The 18942-nt window shown below is 40.3% G+C and overlaps 1 protein-coding gene across 1 annotated transcript in view; it reads left to right on the top strand.

The window, feature by feature from the left end:
- robo2 (roundabout, axon guidance receptor, homolog 2 (Drosophila)) overlaps positions 1 to 18942 on the top strand; it is a 163344-nt gene that overhangs the window by 109629 nt on the left and 34773 nt on the right. The window contains 9 exon segments of the mRNA XM_068317254.1: positions 4590 to 4726; positions 5828 to 5839; positions 9374 to 9498; positions 10989 to 11160; positions 14200 to 14405; positions 15474 to 15555; positions 15660 to 15825; positions 15969 to 16135; positions 17053 to 17174. Coding sequence (XP_068173355.1) covers positions 4590 to 4726; positions 5828 to 5839; positions 9374 to 9498; positions 10989 to 11160; positions 14200 to 14405; positions 15474 to 15555; positions 15660 to 15825; positions 15969 to 16135; positions 17053 to 17174 — 1189 coding nt within the window.

Here is an 18942-nt window from a genome sequence, read left to right on the forward strand (position 1 = left end):
CTGCTGACGAGCAGCTCAGTGTGTGGCACTCGTGTTTCCTTCCTTTGGATTCCCTCTCTCTCTTCATTTGCTCTGAACCCTTGTGGCCTCTGTAGTGCTTTATCAGAGACCCTTTGGTCCTAGTCTGTCTGTATTTAGGTCCCCGTTGACCTCCACAGCACCAGACCTCAACATCCTGCACAACATCCTTTCTTTCTGACTCAATATCTTCATGGTCTGTGTGTGTGTGGGGGGGGGGGTATATGATGGAGGTGTGTGGGTCATTCTATTTGAGAAACTTGTTAAAGCTAGTGTGGCAGCAGTAGCTGATTTGTGCTGACCATCCAGTTTCAGCGATTCCTCACCTCAGCAGTTCAGCAGAATGAAACTACGGCAGGCTATGGTTCCTGTCTCCATTACTTGGCCTGATATACAGTATAAGTAGATACATGCGGTGATTATGAAGGAGTGGGTCAGAGGAGTGGCAGCAGCGTGATTAGAAGGTTTTATCCTCAATGATTTTTGACACTTGTTGATACACCACAATAGAGTTAATACAGTAACTGTATAATTCAGAACATTTTATATAATCAAGGATAATTAGGAAGAGCTTGCGGTGATGATTCAGTCAGAGGGCTCTGGTCAAGGGCCTTACAGAAGTTAGATGAGAAGTTAGAAAGTATAAATCCCTTCTGTCTATTGCCGGTCCCATTCATGTGTAGACCAGGAGTCGAGACAGATAAAATCTTCTCCGGTTGAGTCATTGTGCAGATAACTGTACAAACAGTCAGTCATCCACCCAAACGATAAGACTCCCTTAATGTGAGCCAATTGGTGTAAGCCTGAGTGGAAGATGTGAATGTGTGTTTCTGACAGAGATTTTCAAGACAAAATCCTCAAAGATTATCTTTGGGATTTTTCAGATGTAACATTTTGAAAGCTTGTCTAATATAGTTAGCATCTTTGCACAGCGTATGTGAAACAAACATAAATTTGACAACCCTAAAGAAGTGTTACACTTCTTGACATTTGCTTAAATTCCCATCACTCTTCATCTTCCTCACTCTGCACAGTTGTGGATATGTGTTGGATGACTGAGTGTGTGTCTGTGTGTGTATAGATCTGAAAACTTGGGAGACCAGGGTGAGCTTGGCTCTTGTATTCCTTTTACATGTGCAATTACATTCCTGCTCTAATAGAGACCAGAGCTCTGCCACAATCCAGTCTCAATAAAGAGCTACTGTTCCATTCCTGAATGTGCTTGTGTGTGTGTCCAAAACTGCCTCTTGTCCCTTCGTATTTCCACTCATCTTGTCATCGAAGCTGATTCCATATAGGTAGTTGATTACAGATTGATTGGGCTCGTGTTTCCCACTAATAGTACATGAACCACCCCGAGGTTCTGTTTTGAGAGACTGAAAGAAAACCAGTGAACTACAATAACCATATTGTTCAATGGGTTGCTCTGTGGGTTACAACGCATGCCGGGCTGTGTGGTCTGAACTGTTCACCAGTAGCTCTAAGAACACAGACTGAAGCAGTAAAGCTCAGTGAACCTGTATTTTAATTCCATATTGCTCTCATTTGATTGGAAATTTGTAAAACCAAATTCAAGTAAAATTCTGTTGAAATAACTTTTGAGTGAGTTTTCTATTCGCTATTTGATAATTGTCACTTACTATGTTTTCTTTTTGCATTGCATAGCTGGAAGAAAATGATGCCTAGCAATATGGGACTCTCATGTGCTGTTGTCTATTTTGTCCATGGAGGAGAAATGGCTTTTTGGAGAGTAATGCCACTCTTGTCAGTCCATTACTTTCCCATTACTCTCCAAGCTTGAATATCACAACTGTAATATGGATGATGGTTCGCAAAGAATATTATATATATATATATATATATATATATATATATATATATATATATATATATATATATATATATATATATATATATATATATGTGTGTATGTGTGTGTGTGTGTGTGTGTGTGTGTGTGTGTGTGTGTGTGTGTGTGTGTGTGTATGTGTGTGTGTGTGTGTGTGTGTGTGTGTGTGTGTAATATATATATATATATATATATATATATATATGTATACTGTATATTAGTGCTGTCAGGTGATTTAAAAAAATAATGTAATTAATTACCTGATTTGTAATTAATTAATCCAATTAATCACATTTTAATCTCATACCTGCTAAAGGCCCCCAAATAAAGAATTTGAATTCTAGGACATTACAAAATTGTAGTGCATGACTAATCAATAGAATGCACCAAGAAGAGAAGATTTGAAATCCACATTTTTATTGGTTAAGTGTGCTTTATAAATGAAATTCAAAAGAAAAAAGGCCAAGTACATCACCAAACCAATTAGGCTAGGTGCATTCTCAAAAATGCAACACAAATACAGTCAGTCATCTTCATATTACCACCGCTATATCCGCCGCAGCAGGTCACGGGGAGCCGGAGCCTATCTTGGCGGCATAGGGCTTGAGGCGGGGGACACTCCGGGCATGACGCGGAGCCACGCGGAGCCACGCGGAGCCACATACAGACATATAACCATGCACACACACACTCGTTCCTACGGGCAATTTGGAACGGCCAATCAACTTGAAGCCCATGCTTTTAGAGAGGAAGCCGGAGAACCCGGAGAGAACCCATGCAGACACGGGGAGGGCATGTGAACTCCGCACAGAGCGGGACTTGAACCCGAGTCCGCCGTGTTGTGAGGCGACAGCGCTAACCACTGCACCACTGTGCCGCCTGCAATACGAATACAGTCACAGAATACATCTATCTATCTATCTTGCAAGTCAGGAGGTCATGATGCACTACCCATTATAGCTAGAGGGCAGAGAATTAAATGATTCTCATTTTATTAGCTTGCTTTTCATCTGAGAATGTCATGTCCAAAAGCTGTCTCATTCCTTTGCATGCCACTTACTCACTTTAAATGCTTTGTTCATGTCTCCAACCATTACCAGAACTGAACATCCCTTCTCAGCACAACAAAGCATTCAGTCATGACTCAGTCAAATAATCATTATGGTTTCTTAAGTACCTGTGTGGAGATGAGGAACTGGCAGACAAAGTTGAGGAATGTGCTTCAATAAAGCTGCCTTTGAATGCTTGCTCAGGAAATGTCATAATAGGGGATGAAAAAAAAAAGACATGATAGACAGGGCAGATTAGTTGTGCAGCTGCCAGTGGCAAGCTGCCATCAGTACACCTGATGTCTGAGCAGAGGGGTCTTTTTCCACTCTAAAGGAATAGACCATAGTATACTGTTACTATAAAGTCACACAGGAATATATTGCTGTGAACCCTAGTTCGTTGCAATGTCTATGTGTCTATCCATCTTCGTATTATGGACTATTATGTATTTCCATTTAATAATCCCCCTTAAGATACCACAAGCCAAACTGAATTCACCCTCTAACAAGTATCATCTGTATAGGAAATCCTGACATGGCTTATTCCTTCATGCCACAGAGCTCTATTTTCATCCAAAAACTATTACAAGCACATAAAACAGTCATAATGCTGCAGGAGATGGAGTATTTCTTCATTACAGTGACCAGGACCAATTAAATTTGTTTTAAAGCAACTTTTGAATCTTCTAGCTCAGGTGGGTTAGTCCAGTGGAAGGCTGACATTAATGTTTTTTGGTTCTTTCATGTGTTTTTAATAGTTGTTGGACTTAAACTTTTGATTATTATGGAACAGAGTTAGAAGCTATAATAGAAGGATATCATATCATAATTTCTCCTTAAAGTCCCTTTATGGATTTGAAACAAATCAGACTTTTAGGGCACCATGGTAGATGTCTAAAAAAAGACTCCAGTGTGCAGATTTGAGAGCAACACAAAGACTGCTGTATTGTTTCATTTTCTTATAAAGTAATAATTTAGAATGTTCTCTCACCATACATGAAAGGATGAAGACAGCATCAAGCTATAATAGGGAGCCTCTTAATTTGTTCTCAATGCCTTTGAGTGACAGAGTAAGAACGGTGGATGGTTGTCAGGCAGACACACACATCCATCTCCCCCTCAAAATGAGCCAGACAAATCAGCACCTCTCAACAACCAGACAATTCTACAGTGTACATACAGCCACCTGCAAATGCACAAAAATACAAACATTTGACTACTGCAGTTGAAATGTTTCTGTATGGGTTCTTTATTGATTCTGTTAGATCCTTTACAATAACAAAAACGTGGCTCTGTATAGACTTATGGAGACTGTACATTCAGGCACATACAGTTGATGCACAGTTATACACACACACACACACACAGAGGGAGAGAATCATCTCATGAATATTGTACAAGTCTTGTGAGTTCCAACTGAATGCACCCCTCTCTGTGTACGGTGTCATTGTTGAATAATTGATCCTGCCCAATGCAATCTCCATTTGTCAGAGTGAACAGTTGTGTATCTTTGTACCTCGCCAAGAGGAAATACACTTCCAGACCGTCCAACAGGCAAGGGTGAAATACTGATGCATATGCTATTCGTCACGAGGTTAATACTGAATCCCAATTTATTACATTTTCATTCAGTTCTGACAGTAATATTCATGATGTTATGTCTCTTTTGACAGGTACGAGATCAAGTATGACAAGGACGACTATGTGCTTCGAGTGAAGAAAGCTTCTGTTAGTGATGAGGGCATGTTCACCTGTGTGGCAGAAAACCGAGTGGGCAAGCTGGAGGCCTCGGCTACACTCACAGTCAGAGGTAGGAAACACCCATTTCTTTGTTAGCAACAGCTAGAGAAGTCATGGAGCACTGAGGTTGTCCTCCTTGTAGAGCAATACGAGATCTGGATTAGCAGTAAATATCTAGACAAATGAAAACCCAGAATATTGTCTGTGAGAGACAAAAGAGATACACGGTCTATGAAACTCTTTAATTATTTACATTTCCTAACATGGTGTTGACACAATGCACCCTTCCCCCACTCACGGTGGTCCGCTAAGCCATGCAACCCTTAACGCTGTAACCATCCAGTCAGCAAAGCCATTTCACAGATTATTGGTGCACACCGCCAGTCCCACACCTGGGGTTTACAAGGTTAATAAAAACATTCTTGCCATAATTTCCCCTCTTTTCACGACTCTTCTTCCCATTAAACCCAAGTGTTTAGGGTCTCTGTGGAGCATTGAAGGGTGACACAGAAGGCTCGAGGAAGGTAAAATAGACGGTGTGTGATTTGTTTTTGTTTGTTTTTTTATTCTTTTTTTACTGGTTTTTAGAAGGTGTATTTCCCTGTAGTGTTATCTTTTGTTTTTGTATTGACGGTTAGAATGTCCATGGTAAAACAAGAAACGTATGAGAACCCCTACCTGAGCCATATCTTCTGGTTCTGGAGGGATGGTCAGCAACTGCAGTCTGAAATTCACATGGTGTCTTCTTTAGTCTTTGAATTGCTCTCTCCCTTCCCCATGCTATCATTTTTTCTGCTCTGTCCATCAGCACCTAGAATTGAAGCTTTCATTAAAGCAGACAGGGTCCAGTAATATGTTTGTTTCTAACACGGGGCTGTTCCTGCAGGTATCTGCATGGAACAATTAAACCACTAGTGGGCACTCACACAAGACTACCTCTTTTATTTCATAGAAATTAACCAGCATTCAATCTTGCCAACAAATATTACTGGATCATCTGTGAAGTAAAGTGTTTGCCCCAACGCAACATGTCATTCATTCTGACTTTGGTTTATTTGTGTCTTATTTTATTATGTTTGTTCTGTTCCTCTTCTCTTGTTTTATGTTTGTGGGTGTGTATGTCTTAATTTGTTCCTTTTGTGTATCCACTCCTCCATTGTTGTGTCTCCAGCTCGCCCTGTCGGTAAGTACCCATCCTTCTGATTTGATTTCATCCTGCATGCCCACTTCATACATATTGCTGCACTCAACTGCCTGAAAACCAAATACCGTTGCTTTGACATTGCTGTATTTTACTAACACAGTTGCTACATCATGTTTCATACCCTCAGCTTTATTGTTGATAGTTCTGTATATTTAACAGCTCTACCTGAATCTCTGAAACACTAACAGTCTTCTACACAAGGCCTCTGGAACAGAGTGTAACTTTGTAAATTTTCATTTTTAAAATTTCCTAAACAAAAGTAACAAAGATTAAATATTAAATTACACTTAAAACACACCAATTACTTGTCTTTACCAAGAGTGTATTTGATATGTTTGTATTTTCATTGCTTATCTTCGATCTTATCCAGAATCAGATTGATCAAATTCAGCGTGAGTCTGCACAGGTTTATCGATTGCAGTAACTCATAGCTTCCGTTAAAGCTGTAGCTTGATGCTGAAGCCTGTCCAGATTGTAGACCCCATCCTTAACAATGACTGAGGGGGCTGGCAGTCACAGCCATTGTCATCTCATCTGTTCCAGGATGTGTTTAACTTGTATGTCTTGAGGCCATCTGGGATTTTTGGAAGGCAAAGCTGAAATCTGTTTATTTTGGATGAGTCTATTGCATTCAGTGCTCCATTCCACAGTGCAGGGAGGCTCATTTTATTTTCCTGTAGATCAGGAAAATGTTAGCACCCAACTAAATATAATGTACTGTTGATGGTAAATTGTTAATGGAAGCGATTTGCACATCAGGCATTTGGAGAGAGAGGTGTGCTTTTTGAGACTAGAAATAGGAGGAAGACAGGAAGATAAAACATAACTCAGGACAAAGAAAAGAAAGGCAAATAATAGCAGAAATGTGTGTTGGGAAAGGCAGAAAAATCCAGACGCTGCATCAATGGCAGGACGTCAGTTGCCAAAACAGGCATGACTGTTCTATGACTGTCAAACTGTCAGCTTTCAAGAATATGGAGGAAATTACGCATTCACCCTGCCTGTGAGAAGAGGCAGTAATTGCTGTCGACTTTGAATAAAATATGATTGAATGTGAGATTTTAAAGGAGACTTCTTCGTTTGTGCCTGGGTCTACTGAATGGAGGTCTGCCTCTCTGTCCATTTGTTCCTTTCACCCTGACTGCTGTTTTACTCTGAGCCTTTTTCCAAGCCAGGCAGATGTGAGTCGTCATGAATTAAATATGGCCACCTGATCATGTGTTTCCTTAGGCGGGGACAGGAAGGATCCTCTCACATGTCATTAAAGGGCTCTTAATCAAAGCAAGGCCATCTCTGAGCCAAGCTGTGAAGCTGTCACACATAGCTACTTCCTCTTGATTTGTATGAGTTTTTGATCTATTTTTCCTCTTTGCCGCCTCCACCCGCCTGTTTTCTTCTTCATCAGGTCCACCCCCTCACATGTCCCACAAGTGACTTTGCTTTTCTTTTCTTTTTTAAAGAGGTTCCACAGAGTTGGAGAGGCCACTCATAACAGCTAAACAAGCCTGAAATAATATTTTAGCTGATAAATAGATTACTCAAATAAGAACTTTCTTATGATATTTAATGAAATCTACTTGAAAAGATTTTCTTTTTCTTTTGACATCCAGTTGCTTAACAGTAAAGCAAATATCTCACCCAAAAAGAAAGAAATTCACTCTCTTTTGCAGTTCTTATATAACTGTTCCATGTTCTAAATCACAATCTATTTCATAAATTAAATCTGGCAAGTATACAAAAATTTTCAGTCTGGAAGGTGTGAAGCCATATTTTTAGTGAGCAGTTAGTAATGCAGTATGTAGGATGGAGCAGAGCAGAGGAAGAGAAGGGCGGGAACTGAGTCCTTCCTTGCCAGATCATGATTTAGTAGCTCTGTATCGGGCCCAGCTTTGTCAGTGCCGCAAGATATCTGAGCTGCAGAAGGCCAAATGGGAAGGCAGTAAATCTGTAGCCATCTGTACCATTCCCAACTGTGTGTATCTTTGACAAATACACCCCCAAAAAAGGGATTACATGCAAAAATCAGCCAAATCGGAATAATTTGGCCTCACTGAAACCAGCTAGATTTTCAGTGAAAGGACTTTACAAAGAAATTAGAAGAACAAAAATAGTGTAAGATGTTGCTTTGCAACAATCCAGTTTTGTTGTTGTTGTTATTGTTGTTTCTTCTGGAGAAAGATCTGCAGGATTTATTTTATTTTTTATTCTGTTTTTCTAGAGGCCTCTAGTATCTTTTGTCATCACTTACTTGAGGTTAGATGAGGATTTTATCTTTCCAGTACTCATGTTTCCTCCTCTCATGCTGTTGATGTCTTATCTCTGGCAAACATGCTTGTCGATGCTGGACCAAGATCCTAAACTGACAGTCAGTAAAAAGCAAACAGTTATTTGAACATTACAGTACTTTTTTTTTTTTTTTTTTGCAAATCATCCGATTAATTTTTGCTTAGGTAAATTGTGATCCTATTCTTTATTTGCCCCTAATGGGTCTGTCTGTTAATTTGACTGAGTTCATGTTATTGTTCATAACGATAGACTATTAGGAAATAGAATGCCATGTTTGCCGCAGTATAAGGGGAATTGCAATTGTAATTATTTTGAATGAAAAAGTTCATCATGGGCAAGAAAGCTTACTGTATTCCCTTTTTGATCGCAACTCTGCACTCAGTTCATTCATCTTTGCTTGCTAATTGAATCATGGGTTCCTCCCTACGTCTTCCATCAGGTCAGGGAGTGGCAAGAGGACATGCTTCACGCCAGAAGAACTCCTGTCTAATCTTTAAACTCATCTCTCTGAATTACTGAACTGCGTCTGTTAAGTTGTCAGTCACAATTGTCTCACTGTGTTCCGACTGCAAGAGTGTGACAACCGCTCTAGATAAAAGATTGAGTCACAAATATTGACTGAAAAAGCTTCACAGTTCGATCCCACAGTCTCATAGCTTTCCAAGCCTCTTTTCTCTGTGATGAAGTAGTTTCAATTAGAAGTGTGGTAAATAATTGTTTCCGTCTCCCTCCTTTATGAAGCACAGTTGATTCTTAACCACTTCAACTTGCTGCTTTTATCTGACATCCATTATGATATGGACTAAAGAATCAGACGTGATTTGCCATTATATGTCTATACTCATATTTTTGGATGTTTCCAGGGCATGGGTGTGCCTTTGTGTTGTCTCAAATCTAAATGCCATTGTGATCAAGGCGCGTCCCCATGTGAATGCTGACGTGACTGTCATTCATTCAGCCTCAGTCTCACCTGAATGAATGGCCTAAGTGGTTACCATGGAAATGATAGTCAATGGTGTTTTTTCCCCTGCTTGGAGCCACTTGACAGTGAAAGACAGATATAAAGCTGCATGGAAGCTCTAAAGCAGTCCTGTTTTGATATTAACATGGTGTTTACTGCTTGTCTTTGCTTGAATTCCCCAAACTCTGATAATTCAGCCCTGATGCCTGTCCTCACGATGCACCACTGCTCTACTAACACTGCTGTCTATTCCGCTCTGACTTCAGCTGCGCCTCAGTTTATCATCCGTCCAAGGGACCAAATTGTGGCTCAAGGCCGCCTCGCCACTTTCCCGTGTGAAACCAAAGGAAACCCTCAGCCTGCTGTCTTCTGGCAGAAGGAGGGAAGTCAGGTAGGAACAAACAATCTCACTTAAAGCAGCAGGTACAAAAAGTCTATGTCACGTTATTTCTTGTCCTTTGTTTCGTTCCTAGATTTCATTATCTACATTAATTGGATTTCCTGTAGTCATAGTTTCCGACTACTTATGAGGCCCCTGTCTTGTACATGTACATACTCAAATAGATCCAGCACTTTAAACTCCACAATCTGTCGTCAGTATCTTTACTACTGGAACAGATACACCTTTGTTCTCAGGAGCTACCAAACAGCCGTGTGTCTGGTAAAGTGCTTATCGGTTTCCCGTGACCCTGCACAGATAAGAACAATCCTATCCCTCATTGGAGTAGATAACCCATTCAAATACCTGGGTGTCCTCACAGCACTCAACAACAGTACCAATTAGAAGCCTGTTGGGGCTTGTAGATGAGCCAGAGATATGATTCAAAACTGGCTGAGGTTCAAACATGCAGAAAAACATAGATACATCACACTACGCCTGCAGGCCAACAGTCACTGTAACGTTCTTTCTATCAGAGAACAGAAGTGAGACACAGGCTTACAAGTTTGCACAAACATTTGTACTCATGCCTCTTATACTTATCTCTCCCCACTGTCTGACCTGAAGCCGATGACTCAGGCTCATTGAATAATTTGTGAGCTATGAGTAGATTTACATCCGGAATGCATCTGACATGTCATTAAACATGAGCCTTATGAATGGAATGTATTACAAAAATCTTTGCACAAGCAGTTGCGCATTCTCCTCATCTTATCCATGTGTTTATTATTACTCTCCACCTCAGCCATGCCAACATACAGCAAATTTGGAGGTATATGTCAGGTGAACAAATCAAACCTCATTCTGTACAGTAATTAAATGAGAAAAAGGCCTGTTTTTGGAGTGTGGAGTGTACATCTCTCATACGCTGGATGTGCAGTGCATTATTTAAAAGCAACACAATTTGTCACATTTAAGTGATTAGGTGTAATTAAATGCAATTAATTGGTTTGTGTTTTACCTTTGGTAATCATGAGACAAAAGGATAGAAGAAAGGAAACGTCTGGGAAAGGGTGGCTGAATACTAGAAATGATGCTTTATCAATGTCAGCAGTCCTGTAATCCTGTATTTACTCTGGAAGACATTGATTATCCCTCTCCTCCTAAGTCATATGTTCTGCTAAAATGGGTGGTCTTTGTGGGTTTTACTGCAGTTCCAAACTGCTGTAAAACTGAAGCAAATAGGAAAGTAATCATAGAACCAACGTGAGCAAAGGTTTCCTTCATCATAATACGGTGGTGCCTCTGGGTTGGCGCAAGAATATGCATGAAGCAAAGTCTTCAGACTGTAGATGTGGGCAGTGTGTGAGGTTATTTTGTGATCAAATAATAAATGAAGGTTTACATTTGAACATTTGATCCTTTTATTTGTAATTATTCTGGAATTAAGTCACAGCAGTTCCACTTCCCCACTAATCATCTTTTTGCTCCTGTTGCTACAGAATTTGCTCTTTCCGAACCAACCCCAGCAGCCCAACAATCGCTTCTCTGTGTCACCCAGCGGAGACCTCACCATCTCATCAGTGCAGCGGGCAGATGCCGGTTACTATATCTGCCAGGCCCTGACCGTTGCAGGCAGCATCCTCGCCAAGGCTCAACTGGAGGTCACAGATGGTGAGGGAATAGTATCACCTAATTTCCTCCATGAAACACACTTCAGCACACAAGCTCGGTGCAAATGGTTGGTGCATATGAGCACAGATGCATGTTTGATTCTGTCCCACATGTACTTAAGCACTTAGCCATTGATAAACAATGATTTATACCAACACAAACCACATCTGACTTTATTTGTAATAGTTTTACCATAGACTGTTTTGCCTCAGTGAGATTATTTGAGACTTTATCCTAGTTTCAAATCATACTCACGGTCACAAATTAAATTTCTTTTTTTCTTCTAGTGATAAATTCTACTTGTGTTTGAAAAATGCCATTGTGCCGATGGCCTTCTCTTGATGTTTTTGTAATATATGTTCTCTCTAATTTTTTTCTCCTGACACATTTTAATTAAGATGTTTGACTTTTCTCATTTTGAATGAAATTAGGCATTGCCCTTGACTTCCCTCTATTTCACTAAGTAGTTTGAGTGATGTGTAGAGATTCAGGCATGGGTATGTGGGGGAGGGACAGTAAGAAAGAGGCACATAGAGAAAATGAAGATATGATTGTGTGCATGAGTGTCATGATCATTTTGCGTGGAATGGTTTCTGTTGTTCTACCAGGTCCGAAAGCTCCTATTCTGCTCAGCTGTTTGATGTAGGATAGGTGGCCATCCATATGTTTATTGGAATAGTTTAGGGGACAGATTACAAGTACAGCAGGACACTTTTTAAATAGTTTGTCTGAGGCAAAAAAGGATATTTTGCATATGCAAATTGCTTTGAGCAGTGTATGATTTCATTTTATGGCTAAATATTGTGTTTCATAAATTATTCCACCTTCATTAAAAGTTACATCTTACACTTAAATATGCAAAAAAATAAAAAAGAAAGTTTGCAAATGGGTGTCAGCCAATTTTAAGGGAAAAGAAAAAGGAGGAGAATATCGTATGGGAAGACCAGGGTAAGGTCATGGACACACCTGCCACGGTCTTCCAGTGATTTACTGCCTGAAGCACCGACACAGCAGTCTGAGGAGTTCAAGGAGATCTGTAATGAGAAATTCCTGATCTAGAGAGCCAAGGCCTCACTTGAGCCTCGCCTCCTCCCTCTGTCAGTCCTAAGAGCCATCAACATATATATCAGGCACATCAAATCCTGAGACCTGGGAATATCTGTGATGTATTTGAGTCACGGTGGCGCAGTGGTTAGCGCTGCTGCCTCACAACACGGCGGTCCCGGGTTCGGGTCCTGCTCTGTGCGGAGTTCGCATGCTCTCCCCGTGTCTGCGTGGGTTCTCTCCGGGTTCTCCGGCTTCCTCCCACCTCCAAAAGCATGCGCTTCAGGTTGATTGGCCTTTCCAAATTACCCGTAGGAATGAGTGTGTGTGTGCATGGTTGTATGTCTTTGTGTGTGGCTCCGCGGTGCACTGGCGTCGTGCCCAGAGTGTCCCCCGCCTCACGCCCTATGCCGCCGAGATAGGCTCCGGCTCCCCGTGACCCGCTGCAGCGGATATAGCGGTGGTAATCTGAAGACGACTGACTGCCTGACTATATTTGAGTCACAACTCTTCATGGCTTCCTGCCACCGCCTGACAAGGAAAGTAGAGGAGTCGTGGACTTTACTTATAGCATTCATTAATAGACATGGATGCAAAGCATGATTCATTGCTCATTTTATATTGGTTAAACTTTAGGTCAAGGCAATAACACCAGGGTTTGTTTATGTGATAGGGAAACCTCAATATAGTGAGGCCATGGCTAATAGTAGGTGTTTTGAATACTGTCCTAGTTTATTTGCACATCACTTTTGATTCAAACATTATAGTTTGACCTCATTTCTACAGTCTGAAGGACTAAATAAGACGTACATGTATGATATTCAGCTTGTAGTAGATAATGTTTCACATTCCCAAACATTTTTTTTTTCTCTCCTGTCTTTGGTGACCCAAAGGAAGTGGCGTTACTTATACTCCTTTCCTTTTGTCAGATGTCACCATTAGGGAGAAAATAGAGGTAGAAGCGAGAGTGTGATAATGTGTTGAAAGGTTACTGAGGTAGACTTGGTAATTAGGCCCTGCAGGTCTGACATCATTAATCCATACCTTCTAGTTAATGTGGGTTCTGTGATGCCAGGGGGATGCCACATTATTCAACTCTAAATATATAAACTGCCTGTGTTGCTGGAGTGCCAATCCACTAAAATCACCTCTGATGCACCGAGTATTTTAAACAAGGAACCCACAGGCTTTTTCTTTTCTTTTTTTTTTTGGGGGGGGGGGTGCTTTCTAACAAATCAGAAGCTTGTTTAAATGGACTATTCAATGTTAGCATCCACCTGTACGGAAATTAAAACTATATATATATATATATATATATATATATATATATATATATATATATATATATATATATATATATATATATATATATATATATATATATATATATATATATATATATATATATATATATACACACACACACAGAGAGAGAGAGAGAGAGATTAAATTATTAAACTAAATGTCCTTAATCTGATTATCTGATTATATTTGTCAAGATTTAGGTATTGATCTCCCTGTTAATACCTCAAAGATGTATCATGAGGGCATTTCTGTAACATGTGCAATTTGAATTTCACCTTTTATCGTGGCCCGTACTGCACATTATGAAGCATTTATCTGAACCGCGCTGAGTCAATACGCACGACTCTCACCACCAAACTGTACCACAGAGTCTAGAGCGGTGTATAAAAATAAGGCTACCCAGGCAGTAACTGGAAACCTCTCAGTGTCCCTCTGCCACATCAAGGAATCAAGAAAACACTAGTCAGCTTTTCTTTCCCTTTTTCCTGGAAATACAGGATATGGTCATTGTTCTGTGGTTCAATTATAAGACCTGCAGAGAAAATAGTCCACTCTATGAAAGATGCCCACATCCACCCCCTGTGCATTTTATGATCAATGCCGCTAGGTTTATTTTACAGTAAAGAGCCTTATGTGAGTAGAACAATCCATGCAAACAGATATGTTCACATTTTTGCCTATGTAATACAGTGCTCACGGACAGGCCACCACCCATCATTCGCCAAGGCCCATCCAATCAGACACTCGGGGTGGACAGCGTGGCGCTGTTAAAGTGTCAGGCATCAGGGGACCCCATCCCCTCAATCAGCTGGCTCAAGGATGGGATCAGTCTGCTGGGAAAAGACTCCCGTATGTCCCTGCAGGAGCTGGGCAGCCTGCAAATCAAAAGCATCAAGGTAAAGGATGCTATTGGTCTTACTGGTACTAACAACAACGAATCACTCTGTGCTGCTATGCCAATGATACATCTCCATAGCTATGTCTATTAGTGCATTTTGTGTGACTGCGATATTCAGGCCCCTTATTGCTTCATGTCACCACTTGTCTAAGACTCCACTAACCTTGATCTTAGTTTGAGACATTTACACATTCATACACATTCATATGCACTCAGACAGTCACAGTCAGACAGTCAGTATACAAGCTTTTGTTAAAGTCAGCAGGACATAGCTGAAGCGTAGCTTGGATGAGGAAGGTACCATAATGCCTTAAATCGATGAATAGGCAGCATTGATTTTTTAATTGTTTGATGGTATCACTTAGTGTCCCAACAGCTCCAACTGTGTGGGCTCAGCTGTGCAGGTCTGGATGGGCTCCAGCTGTAGTGAAGAAACATGTATGCACTTACACATACATACGCACATGTGTACACACACACATGCACACTTAGAGATGATTCAATTTAAAAATGCTCGTCTCTTCCTTTCCCCACTTGGAGGTCTCGGCGGAATATCTATTATGCTTGACAAAGCTGCCAACCACGGACATGTTATTTAATAAATGGAAGGCAGGCACGGGGACAAAAACCAACAAACTACCAAAGTTCCTAAGAGGGATGGAGAGACAAGCCAGCTGTCATCAGTCCAGGGGGTTCCAGCAGCCCACCCTAAATTAATTAGCCTGGCTTTGTTGTGGTCGGCAGGACAGTGGAGAAATAAGATGGGGGGAGTGGAAAAGTGATGGGAGGGTGCTGAGTAGAAAATGGAATTCATTAGGAAATTAGCGTCAGCACTTTGAGCCACTCACAAATGACACACAGTTTTTCCAGCGCAAGGCTGGTTCATGAAATTGCCCCATCACTTCTCAGTATTTCAGCGATAGAAGGAGCCAATGCATTCGGTCACACTGATCCCAGGGCACGTGAAATTAAATGTCCCTTCCACTAAATGTGTTTTTAGTGGAGTCATTAGGCTTTGTGTGGGTTTTCCCATTTATTCATTTATGTGTATTCAACTGTGCACCAGCTCTCTGACTCCGGGATCTACACCTGTGTGGCCACCAGCTCCAGTGGGGAAACATCATGGAGTGCTTTCCTTGAAGTCAAAGGTACAGGATTTGGTGATGTGCTTTATGAACAGAAAATAAAAATGTATTTGTTGTAGTTTTCATTTCAAAAAACAAATGTTTTTTTTTTTTTTCCATCTATTCAGAATCAAGTGAAGTGATTGTCATGAAAAACCAAGAAGAGAATGAGCTACCAGGCCCTCCATCTAAACCTCAGGTCACTGATGTCACGAAGAACAGTGTGTCTTTGTCCTGGCAGTCAGGGATCATTGGAGCATCTCCAGTCTCCTCATTTGTCATCGAGGCATTTAGGTCTGTTTTAAAAGTAACATAACAACCTCTCCCAGTCTTGAGCAGTATGTTTATGCTACAAATTGCATGGAAAAATTATTGAACCATGAAAAATTGCATAAACTAAATTATAGAACACATTCTCTATTTTTTATATGTTAAAGTCAATCCGTGAGCAACAGCTGGCAGACAGTAGCAGATCACATCAAGAACACCCAGTTCACTGTCAAAGGTCTCCGACCCAACACCATCTACCTGTTCATGGTCCGAGCCGTCAATAGCCAGGGTCTGAGCGATCCAAGCCCCATGTCCGATCCTGTCAGAACACAAGGTACCTTACACATAAGTGTGAATGGAAGTCTATATTCTTTTTTATTATTTTGTTTTTTATTTTCATTATTTAGGGTATAGGCGGCACGGTGGCACAGTGTGTAGCGCTCCGAACCAGAGAGTCACTTTTAGCAGCCCCTGAAAGTATCCTGCAGTGAATAGCTGGTCCAAAACATTGAAACATTACATTTTTCATTTCAGTCCAGCTCATTAGGGTTACACTCAAGCAATTATGCAAAAGAAACATTCCTACTTTTGGATGGCCTTGATCACAAGTCGAATTTTCGCTTTTTTTTGTGAACATATGTAATTCCCGTCTGTTACCATTAGTGAGGCCTCTGATCTTTGATGTGTTTTTAAATTTAATTTCTTATTGCAATTTTTTAAAATACTCCTTTTCAGTGAAAAGAGAACGTCAAATGTGGCTCTCGTCAATGGAACTTAGCATCTCATGCACTGAAGTTTTACGTTGTTTTTAACTTGAAGCACGAGCAGTGCTATCTGTCATAGTGTCCATTCATTCCCTTTCCGGTGAGTTTGCGGCTGCACATTTGGGGTTCACTTGTTCATTGTTTTGTTCAGTCAGACCCCAGTAAATGCAGACAAGTCACACATCTGAAGAAAGTTTCTGCTCTTTTCTTTTCTCTTCTCCAAACCAGACTTGTGCCTCATTACAAAACAGAATGAAGCCATTTTAATGCAGATGAAGTTACTCCTTTGAAATGAATTTGTGATAACCACATGTGACCTTTTTCTTGTTGAAAACCAATTGGTCTATTCATTCACTCTTTTCCCATTCCACTTATGATTGCTGTGAATGAGCTTTTTCATGGCCAACCTAACCAAGCTGTGGGTGGTTGACATTATATTCTGCCACCTCTTTATTGCTTACTTGCTTTTTCTGCTTCTTTCTCTCAGATATAAGTCCTCCAGCTCAGGGAGTTGACCATAGGTATGTACAGAAGGAACTTGGCGAGGTCATTGTCCGGTTGCACAACCCAGTCGTCCTGAGTCCAACTACCATTCAGGTCACGTGGACAGTAAGTGAAGCTTCTCTTTTTACATACAGGATGCTTCTACAATTAATATATGGTCGTCTTTTAGCAAGAACCTCAATTAATTGATTCATTTCAAGTCATTTCATTGTAAGAACAAAAATACCCACAATATTTTTTTACTGGATTTCATGAAATGTTGTCAAAATTTATACATTAGCTGATAAGGTTGCTTTTTACATTCAAAAACATTTTCTCAGAGGGTATTTGTTTTGTGTCGGGAAGCTGTTTTTCGGTCTTTCCCTTAAGGCCCATATAGCTCTATATATGTAAATGAATGTGGCTCTGTGTAAACAACTTCTTCATATTACACTACGTTCTTGGTACCGCAAAATTTATTCAGACACAGTGAAGCAAGTTTAAAAAGTCCTGACAAAAACATGTAACGGCAGTCGGATGAAGCAAAATTATACCTCGTAAGTACAAAGCAGCAAATGTAATGACGAATCAGCCATTGTTTGTGAGGCCATGACGTACATCAAGACATGAGGACAGAGATGTTTCCTTCTTCACTCTCTGCACATATCTTTCACTTCTTAAGTGAACTGTAGTCAGAATGCCCTCAAACATTTCAACAGTGCTATTTCTCCACTTTATCGGCCTTGTTTGTATAATTTAGTTCCCTGAAAATTTACTTAAATTTGTATGGAATAAAAAGAGATGTGCAGAAAGATTAAATGCTGAGCATAAATAGCCCTGTAAACTCCAGGTTTGAAATGTTCTACTAGGGGACTCTCAAGTAACTGACTCTCAAATCGCTTTATGATTATTTCCTTTAACCACATGAGCATGAAGATATGTCAGAGACATCTGGCTGTTCATCTATATTCCATTTGTCTTCCTCTTGAAATGCACTCTTCAGGAATAAAATTAGATTGAAATTAATGTTTCTGGTCAACCTGTATTTTGCCAACAGCAGTTTTCCTACCAGTGGGAGGGAATTAATCTTCCTTTACAGTCCTATGTGCAAAAACACATCTGCTCTTCCACTGCGAATAGGTGCTTATTCCCTCACCACAAGAATCAGCACATTATATCACAAAGAGGAAATTTTTATTTAATGTGTAAAATGTAAAATGAGCTGCAGCCTTGGTGAAAAGGATTTTATTTAATTGTATGGTAATGAGGACAAAAAAAGCTGAGGTGTTCATACATTTACTCTATGTGCTGCTTTATTTTGATTGCAGTCTTACATATTGATCAGGTACGAATATGTTTTATTACCCACCAATCACTTTGTGCCATGGCGTGCCTATTTTCTTCATCAAATGTAGCACATTTTCAGTTTTCGTGGTGACATGTTTATTGACCCTGTAATAAGTGTCACCCCATGACTTGATAGCTACTTTAATGCATTTCTTTATGATTGTAAAGCACAATCAACACGAAACATGTCTACCTAATCAATCAAGGGCTTTTCAGTAAACAGAGGGGCCGTACTCATGAGCTTTTATATTCCCAAATCATTCGATTAATAAACGTTACACATCCATATCTGCCTGAAAGCTTTGCTCACTTCTTCTACTGTTAAGAGGCCATTACAATGACTTATGCGACATGCTTCATCTGCATAAGCTCCGTCTTTTCTGTTGAGCTAAAGCTTTAAGGAAAGGGTCCTTTATGGGTTGCAAGGAGCTATCACATTTGCAGTCTCTTTGTCTTTTCTATGGGACAAATCTGCCTTTATTGCCTTTACCCTGTATTACCCTGTATACCCCAGGTGCCTGTATTTGTTGCTACAGCACAAATTCAC

The sequence above is a fragment of the Antennarius striatus genome, chromosome 6 (genome assembly GCF_040054535.1).
Source record: "Antennarius striatus isolate MH-2024 chromosome 6, ASM4005453v1, whole genome shotgun sequence".
NCBI classification, from domain to species: domain Eukaryota; kingdom Metazoa; phylum Chordata; class Actinopteri; order Lophiiformes; family Antennariidae; genus Antennarius; species Antennarius striatus.